The following is a 21,030-nucleotide window of genomic DNA, read 5'->3' as shown; positions in this document are numbered from 1 at the left end:
CTTTGCCCATGCTTCCTCTTCTTCTTGCAGAATAAAGCATATGGATAGCCAATAGGTAGATTTGTTTTGCCTGACTATATTTATTTGTAACAAGGAATTGTTTTTATTTTGGAGGAAAAGTAAAAAGGAAATGAGTAAAGAAGCATAGTGGCAGTGATATCCAAGAAAATAAAGCACATTAATTAATTATTTAAAAATACATAGAAGAGAGCAGAAGGAAGTTCAGAAGGAGACCAAGACATGCAAAGCAGTTCTGTAACTGTGGTAATAAATTAAATGTATACTTATTTCTTTAACTTACTGGTGAAGAGAATATAATTAAATTCATATAATTTAAATGCATGTATATTTCAACTCAACATGTATAGTACCTTGTTCAAAAGGACCCAAATAAGAAGGTTGGTAGAATCTACTTATATATGAGATAATCTATTCACATTAAGAATCAGAAGGAAGAAACATGGCTTAATGTGCCAGGTGAAGATCAATTGCAAGGAGAAAAAGAATTCATGCCATTTAAATATAGTATAGATGACATGGAAAGGAGGATAATTAGACAAAGAATTCACAGACCAGAATACAGACTTAGAATGGAGCCATGATGGGAGACATCAACTACCCTAATATTTGCTGCGAAAGCAGGGCAGCTGAGAAATTGGTGATTGGGGTTAATAATAGTATCATCTGAAAACAGAGAGAAAACAAATGAGTAAGAACATGGTTTTGACTTATAAGGAAAAACTGGTTGCTGAAGCTGAAAGGTTAAGAACCTTGGGAACAAATGAAAAATCATTAAATTGTTGATATATTTTTTTAAAATTTTGGTATCCTTATTACTACTCCCCACATCTTCCTCTCCACACAGAAGCCTAGCCTTATAACCCTCTAAGTAGAGTCAAGTAAAATAAATGCACATATTGGCTCCATTTAAAAATATCTGATTCATTCTGTAACTCCAATCTTGTCACCCCTCTGTCACAGTTACGAAAATACATTCAGTTATGAAAAAATTATAACAGCACTTTCTGTCATAGAAAAGAATTAAGTATAAAGTGGTTATCAACTGACTGGGAAGAGCTTAAATAAGTTATAGTATATGATTGTAAAGGAATACCACTACTTTAAAAGAAATGACAAATTACAGATTCAAAAAAACTTGAGGAGACCCGTAAGAACTGATATAAAGTGTGAGAATAATTTACATGAGTATAAAACAGTATCGGAAAACAATTTGGACAGACTGAAGACCTCTCACTCAAATAAAGACCAGTCATGACTCCAGAAGACTACTGAAAGAAGCATTCTTTCTCTTTGTGACAGAGGGGTGACAAGATTGGAGTTACAGAATGAATCAGATATTTTTAAATGGAGCCAATATGTGCATTTATTTTACTTGACTCTACTTAGAGGGTTATAAGGCTAGGCTTCTGTGTGGAGAGGAAGATGTGGAGAGTAGTAATAAGGACACCAAAATTAAAAAAAAATATATATCAACAATCACAAAGAATTTCCTAAAGGAACATAGATAGACAAGGTATTTTGTTTATTATTCTGTTAAATTTAATATAGTCTTTATAAAACTCTAACTCTAAAATAGTTCAGTTTCATATATATTTAGTTCTTCTAAACTGAAATGTTCATTTCTATTCATGCTTGTTAAGTTTAAAATAAATGTTTTTTCTTAAAATGAAAAATAAAAAAGACCAAAAGATGATGGTACATTGTTGTAATGGGTTGTTATTATTAAGGCAAAAAATAGACACTTTCATTCTTATGAAAGGAAGTACGGGAAAAAACTACAAAGTAATTCAAGTAAAGATTAATAGAACCAAAACTGTATGTAAATTAGCTACAACTATAAGCATATTAAAGAAGAAGAAAAAATAAAGCCAAAATGTATTAGAAGAGATTTGAAAAAAAGGACACAGAACTATTGTTTTTGTTTATGGGTATATAATCAAGGTTCCACCAAAGGCCCTCTTCTCTTTTCCTTCTATATTCTCACGAATATAATTATATAAATGTAAATAAGTTCTAGATCTGAGCTTTATCTCTAATTACCTATATCTCAAACTCAAATGTTTGTTAATTACTTTGGCATTATATTCATATTCTCACTCTCCCTCACCCCACAGAACCAATCAGTTGACGAATTTTACCAATTTTATCTCTACAGAATCTCTCACATTTTTAATTCAGGCCCTTATTCTCTCACACCTGATTATTGCTAGAAACTTCCTGATTAGTTTTTCTGCCTCAAATTTCTTTCTTTCTTTCTTTTTTTATTATAGCTTTTTATTTACAAGATATATGCATGGGTAATTTTTCAGCATTGATCTTTGCAAAACTTTCTGTTCCAACTTTTCCCTTCCTTTCCCCCAGTCCCTCCCCTTGATGGCAGGTAGACCAATACATGTTAAATATGTTAAAGTATATGTTAGATACAATATAGATTTACATATCCATAGTTATTTTGTTGCACAAGAAAAAATCAGACTTAGAAATAAAGTAAAAGTAACCTGAGAAGGAAATCAAAAATGCAAGCGGACAAAAACAGAGAGAGGGGAAATGCTATGTTGTGGTTCATACTCATTTCCCATAGTTCTTTCACTGGGTGTAGCTGGTTCTCCTCATTACTGAACAACTGGAACTGATTTAGTTCATCTCATTGTTGAAGAGAGCCATGTCCATCAGAACTGATCATCATATAGTATTGTTGCTCAAATTTCTTATAACCTTTTTTAAAGTTATTGTTTTTCTGGCATATCTGATTCTTTGTGATATCATTTTGGGTTTTCTCAGCAAAGATACTAGAATAGCTGACCACTTAATTCTACAGTTTATTTTACAGATGAGGAAACGGAGGCAAACAAGATTAACTTGTCCAAGGTCACACAGCAATTAAGTATCTGAGGGCAGATTTTAATTCAGGAAACTGAGTCTTCCTCACTTCAGGCTTAGTGCTCTATCCACTGTGCCACCTCTAGCTGCCCCTTACAATCTAAAATCCATCCAAAAAACTGCTGTCACAGTGATTTTCCTTAGGCATATACGACTATGTCACTTCCTTATTTGATTAATTCCAGTGGCTCCCTGTTTCCTTTATAATATACAAGAATTCCTATGTTTTAACTTTTAATTTCATAACCTTGCTCCAATCTATATTTTTAGCCTGGAAACAAGCACTGATTAAGTAATTATGTGCTAGGCAGTGTGCTAAATATTTTACAAATATTATCTCATTTGATGCTTACAATAACCCTGATAGGCAGGTTCTATTATTATCTCCATTACAACTGAAAAAAAAACTGAGGCCGACTGAGGTTAAGTGTCTTTCCTTGGGTCACATAGCTACTAAATATTTAAGGTTAAATTAAGATTTAGGACTTCATGACTGCAAGTCCAATACTCTACCCACTGTGTTCTTTAGGTGTATCACTAGTGATAGAATTTTAAGCATTTGGAGGTGATCTTTCCCAAACTCTTAAAATCATATACAGATTGATAACTTCTCTTTGACATAAAGGTAACCTTGTCTATAGGGATCAATCCCATTACTGATATCCTACATTGCTAACCTAAATAAAAGAATTGAAAATGTTAACTTTGTAGCTGATAACAGATTCATGAACCATTAAAGCTGGAAGGGGCCTCAGAGATCACATTATCCAGTGACATATGTTAGAGATGAGAAAACTGATCCGAAGACATAGGGTGACTTATTTGAGATCAGTCAATAAGTGACAAAGCTGAGAGTTAAACAGTCTCTTTATCTATTTGGAGCCATTCATCTTAAAGTATACATTATAGTTCAAAAATAGGACACTGGTGAGTGATTACAAATACAAGTTAGTAATAGATTTGGGAACATAAAACACTAAGTTTTAAGAGGTATTCCCTGGAGAGTTGTACAAAGAAAATGCCTTTCTGCCATTTTATAAATCATCTTCACAGATCTTATTTTATTTGGTCCTCAAAACAACTTTATAAAGTAGATAGGAAAATATCATCCATTATTTACAAATTAGTCCGAGAAAGGTAATAATAGAGCCAAACTTAGAATTAGGTTTCCCAGCTCTTGGTCCAATATTCATAAAAACTCTGTGGCTACATATAGTAATAAGTCTTAAAATTAAAACTCACCTACCATTTCAGTGTAATGTGATTTATTAAGTTTGCAGTAAGGGAAACTCTTTTTGTCTTAAGCTAACCTCATAGTCCTAAGGCAGTTAGGCAGCACAGTATAGAGACACAAGGCCTGGAATCAGGAAGACTGGAGTTCAAATCTGTGCTCAGACTCTTATTATCTGGGTGACCTTAGGCAAGTCATTTAACCCTGTTTGAGTTTCCTCATCTGAAAAATGAATGAAGAAGGAAAACGCAAACAATTGCAGGATTTTCTGGCAAGGAAATTCCAAAGTTTCACAAAGAGTCATACACAAATGAACAATTGAACAAGCAGCCTTATAATCTAAGAAGTACTGAAATATACTAAAGGAGTTCAGAAAAATATAGTATATCTAAACAGAGATATGCTTACAATATTTTTTCTTTACTTTCTCCTAAATTCTACATCCTCATCCAACTTACCTAATTGCCATTTCTGTCCATAACAACTCTGCTTCCATGCCTTTGCTCAGGCTGCCCTCCATGCCCAGAATGTTCTTTCTCATCTCTATTTCCCTTCAGCTCTTTTTAAGGCTCAAAGTGCTACGCCCTTCAAGAGGCCCTTCTTTGTTCCTTCAGTTAGTATTGCTCTTCTATCCCCTTATCACTAAACATATGTTTTCATATTATCTACTGTTTTTAGTTAAATATGAACATATAGAATTTGAACTATTTAAAAAGGAGAATTAGCTCTTATATTTGTATTTCCAGTGAAAAATGGGGAAAAAAAGTCTTGAAACCATGGTTCAAATTGAAGACATAAAAAAGATCAAAGATTTAACGTCATGAAAATGTTCAACAAGAGTTAGAGGGTGCCGGAGAGTTCAAGAAACTATAATCCCATAAAAATGAAACTGACTGTAATAATAATAATAGTTAATATTTATCAAGTATTTCTATGTGCCAGGCACTCTCCTAAGGTTTTACAACTGTTATCTCATTTGATCCTCAAAATAACCCAATGAGGCTCATGCTATTATCATATCTTAATTTTACAGGTGAAGAAACTGAGGCAAACAGAGATTAATGACTTGCCCAAGGTTACAATACTAGTGTTTAAAACTGGATTCAAAGTCAAGTCTTCCTGATTCTACACCCAGCACTTCATGTACTGAGCTACTGATCAGACACTGATCAGTGTCAGTCAAAGGTCAAAAATAGAAGAAAGAATATATCTATAATAGCTCCCAATTTCTCCTGTCATCTGAAAAATGAGAATGGATAAAAGTATTTTGCTTTTCATAAAGCTGTCTAAAAACTATGATAGAGAAATTTTTAAAAAATTTTTTGCTGAGGCAACTGGGGCTAAGAGACTTGCGTAGGGTCGCACACAGCTAAGAAGTGTTAAGTGTCTGAGGCCAGATTTGGACTGGGGTCTTCCTGACTTCAGGGCTGGTGCTCTATCCACTGCACCACCTAGCTGCCCCATTTAGTGGTTCTTTTAAAAAATTTCTCAGCTGAAGACTGGCGAGACTTATACGAACTGATGCTAAGTGAAATGAGCAGAACCAGGAGATGTATTATATACCTCAACAACGATACTGTTTGAGGATGTATTCTGATGGAAGTGGATTTCTTCGACAGAGATCTAACTCAATTTCAATTGATCAAGGATGGACAGAAGCAGCTACACCCAAAGAAAGAACACTGGGAAATGAATATAAATTGCTTGCATTTTTGTTTTTCTTCCCGGGTTATTTATACCTTCTGAATCCAATTCTCCTTGTGAAACAAGAGAACTGTTCGGTTCTGCACACATACATTGTATCTAGGAGATACTGTAACCTATTTAACATATATAGGACTGCTTATCATCTGGGGGAAGGGGTGGAGAGAGGGAGGGGAAAAATCAGAACAGAAGTGAGTTCAAGGGATAATGTTGTAAAAAATTATCCTGGCATGGGTTCTGTCAATAAAAAGTTATTTAAAAAAATAAAAATAAAAATAAATCCAATGATACTGGCAAAAAAAAAATTTCTCAGCTGCCCCATTTAGTGGTTCTTTTAAAAAATTTCTCAGCTGCCCCATTCTTTTAAAAAGTTTCTCTATTGAGATAGCTAGGTGGTGCAGTGGATAGAGCACCAGCTCTGAAGTCAGGAGGACCTGAGTTCAAATGTGGCCTCAGGCACTTAACACTTCCTAGCTGTGTGTGACTCTACGCAAATCACTTAACCCCAACTGCCTCAGCAAAAAAATTTAAAAAAGAACTATTAAATGAAGAAATCAAAAAAAAATCTAAAAATTTACTAAGAGGAAATACCTAATTTTTCTATCAAAAACTCATGACAATCAATAATAAACGAGTATCAAATATATAAAATAGTTATAAATGTAAGGTCATGAAGGAAGATAGAAAATTATGAACAACTCACAATATTAAAGAAGGAGAAGAGGGGAAAACTAGGTATGTGAACAATTTAAGCATGAGATTAAAGTAAGATTATTCTAAGGACATTTACAAATGTAACTTAAAAAGAACAACAAAGAAAAGTTTAAGGAAATACGTTCTTATAACACTGACAGCAGAGGGGGAGAGGGGGAAGGATTCTTTTCAGCAGAGGGATGGGGTAAATATGAAGACTCAAGAGTTTGGTAACTACCTGAGAAAAAGAGCAAAAAGTGAATAGGAAGAGCTCCATTGAAGAAAGTTCTGTCATCTCATGATTTTCTCCTCTGGATACTTGATGGCAGCAACCTAGAGGTAGAGTTTCCAACAATAGGATCATGGGCCCTTAAGTCAGAATAGCTGCAGTACTTTGGGCTACCTCACAGATTGATTTTCATACTATAAACCAGCAGTATGGCCATTTACCTTACAAACTGGCAAATAAAAGTAAGACCCTCACAAAATAGATAAGCAAAATCTTGATACATATTATGAAATGTTATTTTAAATCTATACTGGCATTTCAGTTTCTTTATATTTCAGGGTTTTTTTTTTCCTTTCTTACTATTGAGCAATAAACTGTTGAGCAATAAAACTGATCACAAAGCCAAAAATGAAAATCATTCTCTTTATTTTAGATATGAGATACATTCATCTATCAGACTACTTCTGCTTTCCCCACAACTATTTCTTCTAAGTAAAAATTTAGAAGGCCAAGGAAATTAGACAGAAAAATTTAATGGTAGCTGTTTTAAGCATTCAAAAAATATGTAGTTGTAACTAAAATTTGCTGACAATAACACATTCTGATTATGCTGATCCATTTGCTTCCTGTTTCTTGTTCCTGTTTTTTTAATCATCCTGCCATAGGACATCAGATTTCAACTTAACTGAGCAATTTACTAGAATAATATTTCTTAAGTGGTCAACATAAGATGGATAAAAAAATAAATTCACTTCCTATTTAATCATACAAACCTAGGTTTACAAATTCTTTTTCAAAGACCACAAAAAGAGATATAAAACAGCAGAAAATCAGTGTTACAGATTTTTCCTCAGTAAAAAATAGCATTATGTATAGAATGACAGGATTAGGAAGACCTTGGTTCAAGTTTCAACTTTGGCTGTGCTATCATGAATATCAGGCAAACCGAAGACTGCATAATAAATTTGCTTTGGTAGAAGGAACGATCTCATCAAGAATTTGCTATACCAAAGAGATCGTCAATCTGGAGGAAAAAAAAGAAATTATAATACATATTTCATTGAATATACTATGTATGAAATGTACCCAACTGATCAAAAAGGTATCTAGAAAATGTATTAACAGCAAAGGAAGGAGGCACTAATCATTTAAGGGCTAACAGATGGTCAGCCCCAGTGGGAGTCTGCTCTTGAAGGTTCTACCAAGCTGAAAAGGTATGACGTATGGTCCCTATAAATGAATTTTATGTCTGCTCCTCAGGGATTAGCCTAGTTGAGTTCAGGGAAGTTTATTACTAGGTTGAATACAATGTATTTATTCCTCATTGCAGTTCTCAAAAACCATCTACCAAATGCAGAGGTATTTCAATCTTAGTAGAAGAATACTCACTACACTGATGATTCAACAGATCCTTTAAGTTAAAAAAGGAAACACAAAAAATCAGATTCATAAGCATTCCTCAGAAGGAATTTAAGTTAAAGAGAAATTCAAAGAAAACTTAATAATAGGTATTTTCAAATAGGATTTTCAATTAAAAACTTAGATAATGCCAGTACTTATATGAAATGCATACACTTATCATAGCATTTCCAAATCAACAATTTACTAAGTAGCAAATTTTTAAATGTGCTTTTTCATATGAACAAAGATCTTTTTTAAAAAAAATAAACATTACTATCAACCTTGCTATTTATAATATTCTCCCACCTATCCTTGAAAATTTACAGTTGTCATTCTCTTAGTAGTTCATAATTATGCCTCCAGAATAGGCAAACAGATACTTAAAATTCACAATAAGAAAAAATGGGAAATAAAGGGAACAAGTATTTATTAAGTGCCTATTAGTGCCAGGTAAGCAGTATACCAAGGTGGTAGAGTAGATAGGATAACAAGCTGGGAGACAAGACGATACATCTTCCTGAATTCAAATCTGGCCTCAGACATTTACTAGTTGTGTGACCTGGGCAAATCACTTAATCCTGTTTGCCTCAATTTTCTCATCTGGAAAATGAGCTGAAGAATGATAAACCATTCCAATATTTTTGCCGAGAAAATTCCAAATGGGATCATGAAAAGTTGAGCAGGCCTGAAACAAATGAACAAAAACAAAATTTGGTCCTCACAATAACTCCGCATGGTAGGTGCTGTTATTATCCCCATTTTATACTTAAGTAAACTTTGACAGACATGGATTAAGTTATACAACTAGGAAGTGTCTGAAGCCAGATTTGAATTCAAATCTTTTTGACCCTAGTTCTAGTAACTCTATGAAGTTTTTTCCACTAAAATTATACATCTAAGGTTGTTCATTACCAAATTCAGAAATGATCAAGTCAAAACATAGTGCCAGATTATCCAAGTCTATTTTAGAAGAAGGACCCTTCAAGCCCAGAGATGTTAAATAATTCATTTAAGATAACACAGCAGGACATTAGCTGAGTTAAGGCTTGTTTCCAAACCTCTCTTTCTACTACATCATTATTTTTTAATTCAATTGAAGAAGTATTTGTTAAGCAATTAACACATGAAAGACACTCTGTTAGAGACCAGCAATACAAATACACAACAATTCTTCCCTAAGTTACTGAGGTGTTACAATTTATCCACAGATCACTAAATACCAAGTAATTTTGGGTGAATTGTAGAGGAGGGGAAAAGGGTGTAGCAATAGTAGCTAGGGAGAAGTCCTATGTGAGAGAAGAAACTTGAACTGAGCTTTAAAGCATCTAAAAATTTTAAAAGACAGTTGGGAAAGGACAGCACTCTAGAACAGAAGAGGGTCAGAACTGACAGGTACATGGACTGGGAAATTGAGAAATTAGAGAAGGCAAGACCAATTAGGAGGATATTTTATAGAGGTGATAAAAGTGATAAAGGACAAGGAGATAAAAGATAATGTGAAATTAAAGTGGCTAACTATATGATCAAGGAGAGAAAAGTAAAGGCAGAGCAGAGAGTCTGGGAAGACTAGAAAAAGATGAAGTGTCTTAGGTTCCTAATGAAGAGGCAACAACGGGGTAAAAGGTCATGGTCCAAGAGAAGAATTTCAAGTCTCAAGTTTCATATGATGATGAGACCAAAGGTAGGACTATATGCACACGCACGCGTACACACACACACACAAAATCTCGCCCTGTATGTGTCTAAGAGTACAGATTATGGAAGGTGACAAGGTTGATGAACTAGGAGGTCTGCAAATGAGGGCAGGGCTGCTGCAAAGATAAACTGAAGCTCTGAGTTCCCTAAGAAAGGAGAAGAAAGATCTGATTACTTAAAGGATGTGGAGAGAGGGCAAGACAGACAGATGAAGTGACCCTCAAAGGAGAAGTTGCTCAAATGGCAAAAGAGACAGAGTTTAAAAGATAATAGCAAAGAGCAAGTAAAGAATAAAGAATATGCCCATTCTTTTTTACTGTCCTATAATGTTGGGGGACAAAAGAAAATATATACTGCATAATGCCATGTCTTCTGGTTAAGAGACATATTTTTGTGAATGTAAGAAGATAGAAGGAAGGTAAAAGGAAAAGTTCTAATAGAAAGGTCAACTCACTGTGCAGCATATTATTAGGTAATTGTGTTAACATTCAAATAAATGCTCAGATTAAAAAAACAAAAGAAATATTTTGTATCAAAGGACATCCAGACATAAATTCTTAACAGCTATAAATTTAAACTTCATTTTAACAAATGTTTTAATAACTATAAGTTTATCTTGAAAGCTATAATTAACGTTTCAACTTAAAATACTCTAATTTTAAAATATAACTCTCAAAAATTCTACTGGAATTCAAATACATATAACTCTTAAATACAACCCAAAAAAAGTATTTAAATTGACAAGAGCCATTTAATATTTTATAAGATAAAGAAACCAGAAAGGTATAATGAAAAAGATGTTGGTTTATTATTTTACTTGAGTTTAGCTCTTTAGCGCGCTCTCTCTTTCTCTCTCTCTCTCTCTCTCTCTTTTTCTTAAGAAAAATTACTTTTATGATAAGGTAGTTAAAACACAAAATAACTACTTGAGAGAATTTAGTAAATGGGCTTTGTCTTTCAAACCTATTTTATCTAGAAGATGAAAATTAGTGTGAATCTTTTTTTTTTTTTTAACACAGATTTATTTCCAAAGGAAAGTTTACCCTTAACACAATAATTTCATACTTAAGAACTGTTAAGGAGTAAAAATATGCAGAATTTAATATATTAATAAACGTTTAAGTAATGACAAAAATAAACATTTAATATTGGTTATTTTTGCCACAGTCCCTGTACTCATACTGCTTGAAATCTTTTTCCCCCCTTAACCTTAAAATGATTGTTTTATAACATACAGAAACTAGTTTAAGGAAACAATGTCAAATCAGTGGGCATGCCACTGATTCCTAATTGTTGATTCCTAAAAGTCACCTTACCCAGCAGCTTCACAAAATTCTAAGTAAGTAAATCTATAGAAAATTATATTGGGAAAGACTGTTAAAAATAATTTGGGTTTTGTACTAAAGTTCACACATATATTATATTAAAATTTGACATATATAAGAATCCAGAGATAGCATAGACAAATAATTTAAGAAAATGGTCATGAAAATGACGGGGCTTGAATTTGGCCTAGAAAAATGGGCAACGAAAGTTACCCATTGGTAAGATAGCAAGGAATAATATGAACAAAGATTAGAACAATTTGTTAGGGAAATAGGAGATTCCATTGGTTTTGTCATTCTAAATCTTCACTCTCTTCCAGATCTAATCTGTGGCCAAGTTTGGTAGATTCTACTTATACAGTATCTTTCAAGTATATCTACTTTTCTCCTCTGACACTGTCACTACTCTGGTTCAGGACCTCAACCCCTCATAAATGGAACACTAAAAAAAACCCTTCTGACTGGACTTTCTACCTTGCCCTATCATATATCCTCTATTATCTTCCATTCAGCTATGAAAGAGTTTAGTCTGACCATATCAAATCTTAGATACAAGTTTTGACCATATCATCACTATTCAATTTTTTTTTCTATTTTTCTGCCATGTCTGACTTTTGATGATCTCATCTGGAATATACTTGGCAAAGAATATTTACCAATTATCTTCTCCAGATGAGGAACTAGGGCAAACAGGGTTAAATGATTTGCTCAGGATTACACAGCTAGTAAGTATCTGAGGTCAGTTCTGAATGCAAGAAGATCAATCTTCTTAACTTCAGGCCCAACATGACAGCTACTCTACCACTCAGATGCCCAATATGCTAATCAATACACTCCAGTATCAAATCTTCAGGATCAAATATAAAATTCTCTCCTTGGCTTTTAAAAATCTTCACAATCTTTTTTACCTTTCAAATCTTCTTACATTTTACTCCCCTCCACATACATAACTCACTGATGCTGGCTTCTTTGCTATTCAGACTCCACACATTTTCCTATGGCTGTCCAGAAGGCTCTCATCTCATATACAAATGCCTGATTTTCTTTGAAATCCTGGTTTAAATCCCACTTTCTACAAGGAGTCTTTTCTGGTCCCTCTTATTGTTAGTGTCTGTCTAAGATTATTTCCAACTTATCTTGCACAGCTTGTCAGTATATAGCTGTTTAAATGCTGACTTCCCCAACAGACTGTTAGCTTCTTGTAGACAGGAATTGTTTTTGCTTTTCTGTATATCCCCTAGGCTTGGCACAAAGCCTGACACATATTTAGTGCTTAATAAATACTTATTGACTTAAGGATATACAAATTACTGAGAACCTTCTGTTCTTGGTGGAGAAGTTTCTTTACCCTGTGGCAAACTGGAATCACCAAACTTATAGGGAGTGAAATGGATTTTCAGGAAGATTCTTAGTATGTCGTATGAAGTAAAGATAAGGAAATAGACTTAAGGCAAGGAAACCATTAGGACTATTTTCCAAGCACACATTTTACAACTACCAGTCAAGAAATATTTGCTATTATTAGTAAGAAAGAGAAAAACCATTCAAAATGTGTCTCAAGGAAATCTGATTTATTAGTATGGTTACTCATTCAAGTTCAAGTAATTGATCTATGCCTTAGCAAATGTTCTTCAAAAATTACTGAAAAATTCAATTCATTGGGGTCACCTGATAATGAGGTTTTCCATATTTAGACCTCTACTTTCAAAAATATTATCAGGTCTATATTTGAAACTTTCCAGAGCTTCACTGGTATAGCTTTTAAAAATGAAGGGTCATTTTCACCTTATTGGTAGAAAAGCATATTTAGCTGCAATATATTTTTTGGTATTTATCTTGAGACTAAATTCCAAATAAACTTTTAAAGCAAACTTTTAGTGGAACATTTCTATAGCATTACCTCAAACTTTTCATTAGTAATTGAAAATTATCTTAAAGAATTAATGAGCTACATAAAAAATGGTTTTAATCTTTACAGAAAGAATGTATCTACTCATTTTTTTTTCTTTAAAAACATGTACAAGTGATTTGAATCTATAGAAAATGAACAGGAACAGTAACTAAGCCTATTGTTTCTGCAAAAATTTAAGTTCAAATATTAAAAATTTTTCAAAAAATAGATTGTCTTTTGTTCAGGTGATTTTTTTTTCCCCTTGAGCATTAATAATGAAATCCCTTTACACTACCATATAATGTTTTTATATAACTAGCATATATATATATATTCAAAATCGTGATTATTTCTAAGTTTTCTGTCTTGGGATGAAAAATCTATCATGACTCCTTCAAGATTAAAAAAAATAATAAGATTTGCAAATACACATTCAATTTATAGCCCAAGTTCCAACATGATTTAAAACAGGGAAGCAGATATGGATTAAATATCTGGTCTTTCCTAGTAGGAGATTTCATTTTCAAAATAAGCAGATTGTACTAAAGTTCCTTCCAACAATAATAGTTGTCTTCTTCACTGGCATATGGTACTTACTATCTCATCACTCTTTAAAAAAAAAAAGGATGGATCATGAGGAATAAAATATATTTTTTCAATTCTTTCTATTTGTTGAATGGATAATTTCCATCCATAACTGTATTGTCTATGTGAGAGCAGAATGAATAGATGATATACTTATTAAATCTGCAGATTACAATACTCTAAAGGAAAGATGGCTAACATACAGTATTATCAGAACTGGGATCCAAAGAAACCAACAACTGCAACTTATCAGTTAATTCTGACATGAAATTTCATAGGAATAAATATGAAGTCCTACATTTGATTTCAAAAAATCAATTTTACAATTACAAGATAAAATAAGAAGAGGTGCAGTGGAAAGACTGCTGGATTTATAGTCAGAGGATCTGGGTTCAAATCTCAAGTCTGTTACTTACTACTACTGGCACTCTAGGTCAAGTCATTGAACCATTCCAGGCTTAAGTTTCTTCATCTATAAGACTAGATAACCTCTGAGGTCCCTTCCAGTCAAATTAATTCAAGTCAAATAGCACTTATTAAGCCTATATTATGTGCCAAGCACTGTGCTAAGTGCTGGGAATCCAAAGAAAAGCAGATTTTAATCTCATTCAATAATGGCTGAAAGTAGTAGCATTGATTCTTTGATGGGTTTCTGACATAATTGAGCCTTAAGTTACAGGAACATTTGAAACTCAAATAAGATTACTAGGCCAAGTCATAATTTAAAATATTTGCAAGGACGATAGAAGATTTTTGCAAAAAACATTTTGAGCTTTTTGATACATAATAAAACCTTTATCTTCCTCTATTCTCGATTCCAATTCATCAAAATTCGTATAAATGAAAACCAGTGAAAATATTAGGAATTATTATTAAAGCACTTCAGCCTAAAATCAGAGATCCTCCTCCAGTATATTAAAACAAAACTATATTTCAAATATATTCCTGCCTTTCTCTCCAAACAGTATAAACTAATAACCTAAGTCCATTAAATATCAATAGTATCATCAACAAAATCTAAACAATTTTAGGATATGTCATCAATTGGTTCAATGTTTCAATGGTACTGAAAAACAACTGCCAATAATTAGAAAAGGTTTTTTGAAAAAAATTAAATGATAGGTAAACTGCTAAGCTGACTTTAGAATGGAAAACCTCACCGAATGGGCAGTAACTATTACCAGAAAGAACTTCTTAACATTTGACTGACTGACAATATGCCAAATTTACTGGCTATCCTCTAAAATTAGAAATAGTGGACAGATACTCAAATAAAACATTTAAATTTTCCACCTCTCTCCAAATAACTGTAGTAAATGACACTATCCTTGTGGTCTATTAAGTTCTTTCCTATTAACTTGCAACCACATACATCTCATTAAATTTCAGAAATGTTTATACGACCTAAAATGTAAAGAAGGAATTCTAGTAAGCCTCTCTGCTTGTGGATTGACTGATATTTTCAAATTGTATAAAGACTTTTCTAGTAGATTTCAACATCAACAGCAGAGAAAAAAAAATGCAATTCATTAAACTAACAATCTCAACTCAAAGGGTCTGATATAATTCGAATTTTTAACTTTATTGAGAAGGTACAACAAAAATCAAACTTCAAAACATTTCAGCATGGAAGAAAAGAAAATGGAAATTCATTAGAAAAGTGTTAGGATGAAAAAATGAAAATACCTTATTACATCCAAGACAATTCATGACTTTTGTTAATGGACTATAAACAAAATGGTTGAATTTACATTGTTCTAAATCAATTTAGCTGTCATAACGTTTAACAATATGTGTGTGTATGTATGTATGTATATATATATATGTGTGTATATAGATAGATAGATAGATAGATATGAAGAGACTTACAGAGCACTGCTACAGCACCAGACTCAAACATAAGACATTCTTCCTTGTGCCTTGTTTCCACTATGAGACTGAATGGTGTAGGATCCAGTTTCTGAAAGATTCGAAATCCTTTGCTAAACGCCATTCTTTCTTCAAAGGCAGCCTAGGAAAGCCAAGAGCAGCAAATGAAGCTGATGCTCCCCTCTGCAGTACTGACTGCAAAGCACCAAGAAATTCCTGCCAGGTTTTGCGTAGGTCTGTCAGTGTGTCCGTCTGGAGAGATGGGAAAGGAAAAGGGAGGGAGAAGAAAGACACCAAAACGAAAAAACAAACCACCACTTCATTTTTACCAAAAAAAAAAAAAAAAAAAAAAAAAAAATCGGGGTGGGTGAGGGAGAAGAGGTTCTCAGTTCCCATGACAAGGCAGGGCTTAATTTGCTCACTTAGAAGCTCCAGAACTGTTTTGATAGATAATCAGGATTACAGAAAAGAAAAATTACGGAGCTTATTTACGAGGAAATAATTTATCAGCTTCTTGCTTTGCACATTTTGAATATGTGTGCACACATTTATATTTTAAAGGAAACTTCAACTGGCCCCAGAAAGCCAGGGGAGGAAGAGGAAGAAAGAGTAGACGCCGAAGGATAAAATGGAAAATGCCCAATCTACTGAGAGAGGACAGATTAGATTATCCAAAGAAAGCTCCCGAGAGCTGAAGCTTAATCGGGAGAGCAGAGGTCACCAGCTACCTTTCGGGGACCCTAAACCCTTGAGATTCCAGGGGAAGGAGCTGCAAGGATCCGTCGGAGGAGGCTGTCCAGGCTCCTGCCCCATCCCCCACCCCCACCCCTGCTCACACACACAAATCAGGGAAAATATGGAAAAGAAGCCGCCGCGTCCCTCGGACCCTTGCACCCTCGGGGCCTGTCACAGGAGGGGATGCTGGCTCCCGAGAGGGCAGGAGGACTCCTCCATTTTGAGCGATGGGAAGACCCCGGAAGGGCGCTCACTTGCTACTCTCTCGGCAGTCCCTGACAGCGACTGTCACGACCTCCTTTTCTCCCCTCGCTGTCACTCGCAGCCAGTTCCCTTCCTCCCCGCAGCCCGCGGACAAGACGCCGCCGCCCCGTCCTCACCTTCCCAGGTCTCTATCTGAGCCACCTCTGGCGCTGTCAGGCTTCTCTTCAAGCGGCTGGAAATTGGTTGCACCCGAGCTAACCTGCCTGCTGTGGGCTAGCCCTAGTTCCGTCCGCCGGCTGCAGCCCAGTAGCCCGAGCTGTCCGTGTCCCTGGCACTGGCGCAGCTACCGCCGCCGCCACCGCCGCCGCCGCCGCCGCCGCCACCGGCGGAAGCGTCACTTCCGCTCCGAAGGGGCCATCTCTTCCGCATTGCGCAGTCTACAGAATCGGAAGAGCCCACCCCACTGAGGGGGGAGGAGGGGAGTGAGAAGAGATCCGCTACAGGAGGCTCCGCCGGGTCTTCCAACCTTCTCCCCTTATCTTTCCCTCTGCTAGAGTTCTTGAAATTAGGAGATAGGTCTTAAGCATTTAAGAGTTCTGACTCTCCACGGAAAATCATATTTTTTTAAAATTTCATTTTACTTGCACCTTCTAACATAATCTACCCCAATTACTTGTAAAAACAATAAAATTATCATTTTTATCAATTTTATCATTTTTTCAAGTTTCGCGTTCCCAGTTCTCTCCCTGTCATTGAGATGGCAAAGTTTTATAAAAATTGTACACATCATACGATTTTAGAGTAATCTTGTCCAACCCCATAATTTGACAGGTAAGTATTGTACATTTTTAGTTCTCCTACCTGCACTGACTCTACTCTCGGACTTTGCAATCTATACCCCAGAAACCTCTCTGCTTTAGACGCTCCCGCTGGTCCTGAATTTCATATTTTAGAAGCAGCTTCTTTGGTTGTCCCAACCAAAAAAAAATTTTTTTTAATAGTTTTTTTCCCCAAGTCCATGAAAAGATAGTTTTCAACATTCATCTTTGTAACAACTTGTGCTCAAATTTTTCTCCTTCCTCTTTCCTCCCCCTTCTCAAGGGCAAGCAACCCGATACAGAAAACCTGTCTTGTAAAGAGGCGGTCCAGACCACCTTTCATTGCCCTCTAGGATGCTTTTCCGCCAGTCTCCAATTTTGTCTAAAGCCAGGTATCATCTTGTCCTCCCCGGCCCTCCACCCATTCTTTTCCAGTTTTTTAAAGTGGTCTTCTCCCTATTAGAATGTAAACTTCTGGAGGGCAAGTAATGCTTTTCTTTCTATTCCCAGTGTTTAACAAGTGCCAGGCATATAGTGATATACTTAAATGATTACTGACTTGACAAAACTGATGAGGGGAGGTAAGGTTGAAATTAGCCTAAATGAAAGGGATGAAATCTGCTGCTGTAGGAAGTCAGTTGCAAACAGATTATTAAACTCATTGGGGAAAGAAATCTTTTCTTATATTAGAATATAAAAAAATCAAAACTTGCATTAAATCATTTTTTAAAAAAAGATTTAAAAGGTTTCATAATCTAAACGAATAATTCTCAAAGTTCTAAAAACGTGGTTTAAACCCCATTTTGGGGTAGAGTGGCCACCAAGGCTTTTTTAGAGGTCTACAAGTTCAGTACTATTTATGTAACAATACCAAGAAGCTATTTGTCTATTAAAACACTATTTCCTTTTCCAATTACATACATAACTGTATGATGAAGTTGGATTTTCTTGACATACTGCAATCAAAACATGTTGCAACAAATTGAATGTAGAAGCAAGTATGAGATTGTCTTCTATTAAATATTGAAGAGATTTGCAAAAATATGCAAAACAATGCCACCTAATTGTGGGCATTTGGTTTTCATAAAATGTTACATTAATGTTTATTATTTTAAATAAATACTTGAAATCTTGTTAGGTTTAATAGGGTTTATAGTTTAATAGGGTAAATATTAATGAAAAAATCTTTAATGTATTCAGCAATTTTTAAGCGTAAACTTGAGACCAAAAAATTTAAGAGCTGTTGATTTAATTATATGTTCTTAATCTATTACATATTATGGATCCCCCTTTGGCAGTCTAGTGAAGCATAATATAAAAATACACAGGATTATTAAGGAAACCAATTATGTTGAAATACAATTATAAATAAAGCACTATTAAGTGCTTACTATGTGCCAGGTGTAATATTAAACACTAGGAATTCAACTACAAGCAAAACGACTGTTTCTAACCTTAAGTGGAAGATGTCCAAAAGGAAGAAAGGTCTTAAAAACTCAGTCAGGAGTAGAACTAAGTTAAAAGTTAACAGGACCAGACTGGGTGTTCATCAAATGAAAGTTTTGGAAAAGACAGAGGTGAAAAAGTCAGCCATTTTGGATGTCATCAATGTTTTTCTCATCTAGGTTCATATAGATTCTGATACCTATCCACACTGACACAAAGGGGTGTCAAGATCCCATGTGAAGAAAGATTGATTTAGACTAAAAAATGTCCACTGGATCCCACTATTTTATGCTGTCCAGAATACAGAACAGTGTAATAATATAAAATAATGCTGTCAAAAAAATTTTCCTATCATTCCTTAAAGACTTCAAATTGATGAAAAGTGGAGCAGAACCAGAACATTATACACAAAAACAGTATCATTGAGACTGATAAACCATAAAAGACTTGACTATACTAATCAATATAAGGACACAAGATAATTCCAAAGGACTCATGACAAAATGTGAATCATGTCCAGATTCACATCCATAAGTCCAGATTGAAGCATATGTTTTCACTATATTTTTAATTTTTACAACATAGCCGATATAGAAATATTTTACTTGTTTTCACAAGCATAATTAAGGTAATATTGCTTGCTTTCTCAATGGGGAGGACAAATTTGGAACCCAAAATATAAATTTATGTGACAAATTGAAAATAATACTCACCCCACATCTGTTCAATCACAAACATCTGAAACCACTAAAGGTTAAAAAAAAAAAAAATGCTCTTCCCTACCCCCCCCCCCAAAAAAAAGAATCTTACTCCCTAAATGTTAAGAAAAATTGCTCACTTCTGAGTAAAATTTGTTAATTCTTTATTCCATCCAAAATGGTATTCTTTAATGGAGTTTAGAGTCAATCCAGTACAGCAAACATATTTATGATGTGACAAGAGAATTTATAGCTCAAGTCTCTTACTTCCATTGTGATAAGAGAGTGTAATGTGACAGAAAATGGCTCAGATTCACTGACATCACTATGCTAAGATTATACTATTCAGTCCCCATTTTGATCTTCCAAATATTGTTTCTGGAAACCCAAGTCAGCTGTAGTCCCCCTTTTATTGTTACTTATTTTTGAATGTGTATACTCTTTATCTTTATTCCCTTCATTCTCTTGGTAAAATTCCATCTTTTTTGGGGAGGGAGGGGGCTACTTAGTCATTTTCTATAAATGGCTGCTGAAGCTGATGCTCTCAAGATTTTTCATGAAGATGAATCTATGTTCTGAACATAAAATCTGTAGACATATGTTGACTGTGTGATTAGGAGTACCTAATCAAGGAATACTTTGATCATTTTTTTTATCACAATAAGAACCTCCTAGTATACAGTACCTACTAGGTATTTTGCTAGTTCTAAAGAAACAATCCATAAGAAATAATCCCTACTTTGAAGAAACTTATAATTAAGGGAGATAATTCAAATAGGCCAAATGAGTCAACTTGATGTGACATCCATAGATCTGATAAACATTTAAGCCCATCATGTACAAGCCTTTACACTTGAGATGGGGATAAAAACACAAAAATGAACACTGTTCTTATTAGAGGAAGGTGAAATAATTCAAATATAAATACAAAATATATACAAAGTAAATTAATTTGAGGGAGAGATTACTGCCAACTGTAAAAGGGAAGATAAGGAAAGACCTCTTGAGGGATGTAGTCCTTGGTGAGCCCTGATAAAAGAGATTCCAAGACAATTAAATTTCAAAAGTAGGGCATATACAAAGACATGGAAGCCAGAGGTAGAATGCCATGTTCCAGAGCACCAAATTCCAAATATTTCAGTTTGGGTAGAATACAGAATGAGGAAAAATATAAAATCAATTAGGAAAGATAGTTCGGAATGGGTTTAAAATGCAGACAATAGTCACTGAAACTTCTTGAGCAGGAAAATGACATAGTCACAACTAGGCTTTTATCTTATCAATTTAAACTTTTGACTAAGAGAGCTGCCTTGGTGGAAAGCAAATTGTCCAGCTTCCACATACCTACTCCAACAAAATCACACCAATTCAAATAATGGATAAGGGATATAGTACTTACTATATGCCAAGCACTGTGCTATGCCACTTTTTACAAATATCTCATTTGATCCTCACAACCCTTCAAGGTAGGTATTACCATTATTATCATCTTACACTTGAAGAAACTAAGGCACAAGTGACTAGCCCAGGGTCATATAGTTAAGTGTCTGAGGCCACACTGGAACTTAGTCCTGACTCCAGGCCTAGCACTAAAAAACTATGCCA

The 21,030-nt window shown here is 34.5% G+C and overlaps 1 protein-coding gene across 7 annotated transcripts in view; it reads right to left on the bottom strand.

Annotated features, from left to right (window-relative positions):
- The window catches only part of SYNJ1 (synaptojanin 1), a 119,655-nt gene extending 102,812 nt beyond the window's left edge, over positions 1-16,843 (bottom strand). For 4 of the 7 annotated variants that reach the window (XM_051984958.1, XM_051984961.1, XM_051984962.1 and 1 more), the window contains exons 1-2: positions 16,640-16,840; positions 15,525-15,666 (exon numbers count right to left, since the gene is read on the bottom strand). In XM_051984958.1, the coding sequence (XP_051840918.1) occupies positions 15,525-15,648 (124 nt within the window). In that variant the 5' untranslated portion in view covers positions 15,649-15,666; positions 16,640-16,840. Of the gene's footprint in view, positions 1-15,524; positions 15,667-16,639 lie in introns of all 7 variants that reach the window. The other 3 variants (XM_051984963.1, XM_051984964.1, XM_051984965.1) reach the window with 1 other exon arrangement.
- Positions 16,844-21,030: the final 4,187 nt, after the last annotated feature.

The sequence above is a fragment of the Antechinus flavipes genome, chromosome 3 (assembly GCF_016432865.1).
Source record: "Antechinus flavipes isolate AdamAnt ecotype Samford, QLD, Australia chromosome 3, AdamAnt_v2, whole genome shotgun sequence".
Taxonomy (NCBI): domain Eukaryota; kingdom Metazoa; phylum Chordata; class Mammalia; order Dasyuromorphia; family Dasyuridae; genus Antechinus; species Antechinus flavipes.
This window is presented reverse-complemented; position numbering and strand designations above follow the sequence as displayed.